The sequence below is a fragment of the Cryptomeria japonica genome, chromosome 1 (assembly GCF_030272615.1).
Source record: "Cryptomeria japonica chromosome 1, Sugi_1.0, whole genome shotgun sequence".
Lineage (NCBI taxonomy): Eukaryota > Viridiplantae > Streptophyta > Pinopsida > Cupressales > Cupressaceae > Cryptomeria > Cryptomeria japonica.
Window position 1 is genome coordinate 155,113,275 of NC_081405.1, and position 5,483 is coordinate 155,118,757.

Here is a 5,483-nt window from a genome sequence, read left to right on the forward strand (position 1 = left end):
ATAAAAAATTAAAATTAATTACATATTTGTAAACTTATTAGTGTTGCAAGGTTCATAAGTTTATTAAGTTGACCAAAATGAAAATCAATATATGGTTTCCTTTATGTGTAATCTAGGTTAATTGACTAAATGTAAACAATTATGCATAAATTAATCTAGATTAATTGAGTTGCTAGAGCATAGTGGATTGGATTAGACAATATCAAATACAAATTCCAATCATGTCATAAATAATAATAATTGAAGAGAGATATTGCTTAGCTTTATGATTGAATAATGTACGCCAATAGGTCAAGATTATGGGATTCACATTCCTTGAATTCTAGAGACACTCTAGACAATTGTGTGTATGAACCATGATCAAAATATCCTCTTTCATTTTTTTGTCGGGTCACCTTTGCTACTTTGGATCTAGTCTACCCCTGCAAACTTGATCTATATGTACATACTACATCTTTTATGATTTTTGGAATTTTTCTTGCAAAGTCCTAAAAAGTAGATTGCTAGACAATGATGTTCTCCACCACACATTTGTGATTTTTCTACCAAATTGGTTGTATTTAAAATTATCTAAACATGCAATATGCTTCACACATGCATATGAACTCTAGAATAAATGTTAGATAATCCACATGCACTAAGATGAATTAATGCATATAATTATTCTTGAATGTCCTTATGTAGAGAGAGGCATGTTTTGTGAGTGATAAACAATATAGATGATGCTAATTATTTTTTAGAGTTTTAGGGTTGATTCTAGTGAATACAGTGAATGTATTTACATAACATAATACCAAATTACAAAGTTTTGTGAATAGTTAGCATGGGGTCAAAGTGTAAAATAGGGTTAGACAACTACGCTACAATATATTTATACATTTAAGTAGATAAAGGTCATGGCTACGAGGATGACCTCGCATCTACGAACATGACTCAAAAGTCAAACTATGAAGTTGGGTTAGTGTTAGATAAGATTAGATTATGGATTGAGATTTGAATTAATAATCAAAATAAGACAAATAAATTATAATTCTATGCACGTAACCATAAGAACAAGTGATGAACATAAGGCTCGAGATAAACAAGACTAGATGCATAATCACAACTATACATAAAAATTGTATAAATATATAAATATATCAAACTATTACCCCAACCCTAAACATAAAATGTAATGAAAAATACATCAAAAATGCTTTTACGCCATGACAATGGTAAATCAATTTAAAATAATTTTTAAATATCTTATTTAATTGAAATGCATTGTGTTTTTCATAGACATATAACAATTATTGAATTCAAACATCTCCACGACTCCACTAAGTTGAAAACTTACCCTCCCACTTTAACTTAAGCAACACATACATGATTCAAACCTCCAAAATTATCTTTACCCAATCAAATTCGTAACAAAACTAGTTCAAAGATAAGAATGTGGATCTCATCCATTAAATTGTCTATCCAACAATCAAATGCACCTTTAATTTTATTTATTAATTAATAAAAAAAAATACTATTCTAATTTCAGATTATTTAATAAATACTCATTCAACATTAGCCCACATCTAATAATTAAAATACACATCTTGATTTTTTCGGAGAATATAACATGGGTAAGTCCCAATGCTTTCATTAGAGGAGGACTAAAAAGACAAATAGTAAAATGAAACAGGCCGACAAGCTCTCCTATTAACCATGGTCCTTGCAATTATATCTGTCAGCACAGGTACATTCATCCCAAACATAAACTCAGATACGGTTTTCCTAACTTCCTCGAACACCCACAAAAATGGCAGTGAGCAACAACATCACAGGGGCCCTGAATTTTGTAGCAATGGTATTATCGGTGCCAATTATAGGAACAGGCATCTGGCTGGCCACTAGGGAGGATGCAGAGTGTGTGAGAGTTCTTCGTTGGCCACTCATAGTGGTAGGAACAATTCTACTGTTAATTTCTTTTGCAGGCTTTGTGGGTGCCTTCTGGAGAGTCCAATATCTGCTAGTGATATATCTGATATTCATGCTTCTCTTCATTGTTCTGCTGTTGGCATTCGTGATATTTGCCTTTATAGTTACCAACAAGGGAGGTGGGCACAGTGTTCCTGGTAGGAATTATAAGGAATACCAGATCAGTGATTTTTCGGGCTGGCTGAGAAATTATGTTGAGAAAAGTAGCCACTGGAATCGGATTGAAAGGTGTTTAAGTTCTTCTGATGTGTGCCGAAAGCTGAATCAGAGGTACCTGAGTGCCCAAGATTTCTTCAATGCTCACCTCACTCCCGCTGGAGGTAATTTGGGGTTTATTGTTATTTTTCGTCTTCCGGGTGTATTTTTTCAAATTGTTGCTTTTACCTCGGAAATGGGTAAACCGTCTACTGGACAATTCTTAAGTGGTTAACCATTTTTTCACCAAATTACTTGTACTGGGATTTGTTTGGGAGACAGACCTATGTCATTTGTCTGAGAATATTGGTGAGGGAGAAGACTAAGGGTTTGTGTTTTTACTTGTTTTTTAAATTTTGGTCTAGGAGAAGAGTTGGGCTTTAGTATTTACTTAATTTTCAAAATTTTGAAGTACAAAGAACTGATTTAAAGCTTAAAGCACAGTGCATGAAACAGACATAAACCTGGACTTTCTATTCCGATTAAGGATGCTTAGTTCAGTTCATAAATCAAGACAAGTGAAATCATAATAATTTCTACTCGAAAACTGTGTAGACTTCTGGTGGACTTAAATTGCATTGTAACTCTTACGCTTTGCTATTTGGGTTAGATTCTCCATTAAATTTTACAGGAATATTATGATTTAATCTTAGAGAACCTAGTAGATCTTATTTGTGCTTAAAGTTATTGGGAGTAACCCATATGCTTGCTTCATTTTTGTCGGTTATGGCAATCGTGATTGTTGGGAGCGTCAAAACTTGTTTATAGGATAGTCTTCAGGGGATGATCGGTTTACAATATCTGGGTCACTGAGAGCTGGAAAAGATTATATTACCACACTCCAATTCTGAGTCCGTCTGTGCCAACATATGTTGGCTATTTTAACTCGGCAGCTTGATACAGTGGTGAAGGGCAGGTCAATCTATCATCTAACAACATGGCATTTCCATCAGTGCAGTTGTATCTGCCACATCTCTTCTTTTTATTGTATTCTTATTCTATTTTAATCTTGTCGTGGAGATATCTGATGGTATTGAGAATGATATATGCTGTATTTACAAGTTCAACTGACTTCTCTTTGAAATCTGTGGGCTGGAGTTTTCTTTCTTTCTTTCTCTGTTCAGTATTATCTTGGGAGAAGTGGGTTTTCATTCTTTTACATAGATTTAATAAGTTCTTTTTCTCTACAGTGGTACATCTGGATTTGTAATGTCTGGCTTGTTTATTCTGTATGTACAAGTTACATTGACCACACTTTGGATATTTGTGGACTTGAGTATTCTTTCTTTCTTTCTTTCTCTAGTAAGAGCTTATGCTCAGTATTATCTTGCGAAAATGGGTTTTCATTCTCTTACAGAGATTTAACAAGTTCTCCAATTTTTGTACGATATAATGTCTGGAAACTCTCGACTTGTAAATGTCTGGCTTTTTAACTTTGCAAGCTCTGCAGGTTATGGTAAGGCAAGTGCAGTCTTGTGACATTCATTGTCTATCTTCTATTTTTTAATTTTTACAATTTTCTGTCGCTTGTATATTTTTCATTGCTTGGGAAGGGAAGGCTGTGCTTTTTTGCACTGAAAGTCGGGCAGTTTGTCTTCCAACTAAATGATTTGCTTTTCTTCCCCCTGCTCATATCCTCTTAAGATTTTAAGCCATTGATTATGAATATTGTATGGACAAGCATTTTTATTTTCCTTTTTCAGATGACTTTAGAATGCCATGGCTTTTAATTGTATTTTCAGAACTTCTATTTTCCAAGATATCCGTAGAATCATTCCACCCCTTGGCAAGCTCTGGACAAACACATCCATGTTTGCCTATTCATTAACCAAGATCCTACTGCAAAATGAGGTAGTTTTGAATAGTGTGCATGACTATTGGGCATGAACTGTTTGTTTCCTGCAAGGTTGAAAAATGAATTTAAAAACAAGAGTTTGTTGGAAATGAGGGAATTTGAGGCAAAAACAGGCATTTTGTGGAAATGTGGCTATTGGGACAAAAGCAGTCTGCCCAAGTTACGCCTACCCTTTTCTGAAGTGGTAGACATGACCTTATCCTCTTCTGTTCTCTATCCTATTTGTATTTTGTTTTCAACTTGCAAGTTTAGTTTCCAGTGTTTATCTCTAATATTATTACAGCTTTCAAATCCGAAATATTGCCTGTTTACGCATATGCTTTTTGGTTGGATCGATTATTATTCTGCTGTTAAAGATGAATTACTGAGTGTGTTTTCCTAAGATATGTGCTAATACAATTTGATACTTATTAAAATTTTGTTGTCCCTTTCTGTAGTCAGGATGCTGCAAACCTCCAACATTCTGTGGTTACACTTTTGTGAATCCAACATTTTGGGTAAGTCCAACCAACCAAAATGCAGATCTTGACTGTATGGTGTGGAGCAATGACCAACTGCAGCTGTGCTATAACTGCAACTCTTGCAAAGCTGGGATTCTGGGAAATATCAAAAGAGAATGGAAAAAGATAAACATCATTCTAATTGTGGCACTTGTGGCTCTCATATGGGTATATCTGGTTGGTTGTAGTGCTTTCCGAAACGCCCAGACAGAGGACCTATTTAGGAGATACAAGGAACGTTTTACCTCATGAAGCATGCAGACAAGGAAGTTGTGACTATGTTAGGATAGCTCTCTTAGGTAGACTCTTATCTGTCAAAATCTTGATAAAGTGTTGGGACAAACAAAATTAGCTTTTCATACTCTTGTTGTATGTCTAAATGTTTGTGGAGTGCAAGCCCACACAAGGTCTCAAGAAACAATAACACTGATGGAGAAAGGGTCTGGATTGTAACAAATTTTCTTTCCCAGTCATGCAAGTAATGTTATCCAAGAATGTTATAGATAGCATCATGACAACATTGGATTTCAGCATCTACTAGATTTAGAATCACCAATATATCACAGCATGTTGAATTCAGGCCTCAAATGCCTTGGAAAGTTAAGGTCTCCATCTATCCATCCATATGTTAAGGTTTTCCTTTCTTTATTTCAGCATCTACTAGATTTAGAATCACAAATATATCACAGCATATTGAATTCAGGCCTCAAATGCCTTGGAAAGTTAAGGTCTCCATCCATCCATCCATATGTTAAGGTTTTTCTTTTGGGAATTTTAATGCCAGTGGTAAGTATTATGATGTCATGTAAACTTGTGCATTCTATAGCAGTGAAAGTTCTTTTCTAGTGTGGCTGTGTGCTGGAATGGTAGCATGTGAAGTTGAGTTAGGTGGTGATGTGCCCATTGTTTTATATGGACAACACACGCATATGAAACAAATTATAAAAGGGAATCTTTCCTTTCTT

The 5,483-nt window shown here is 34.7% G+C and overlaps 1 protein-coding gene across 1 annotated transcript; it reads left to right on the forward strand.

The window, feature by feature from the left end:
* The first annotated feature begins 1,639 nt into the window (after positions 1-1,639).
* LOC131051805 (protein TORNADO 2-like) lies at positions 1,640-5,106 on the forward strand. Its single transcript, XM_059216454.1, has 2 exons — positions 1,640-2,285; positions 4,454-5,106. The coding sequence occupies exons 1-2, from the start codon at positions 1,790-1,792 to the stop codon at positions 4,768-4,770; spliced, it is 813 nt and encodes a 270-aa protein (XP_059072437.1). The 5' UTR covers positions 1,640-1,789; the 3' UTR covers positions 4,771-5,106.
* Positions 5,107-5,483: the final 377 nt, after the last annotated feature.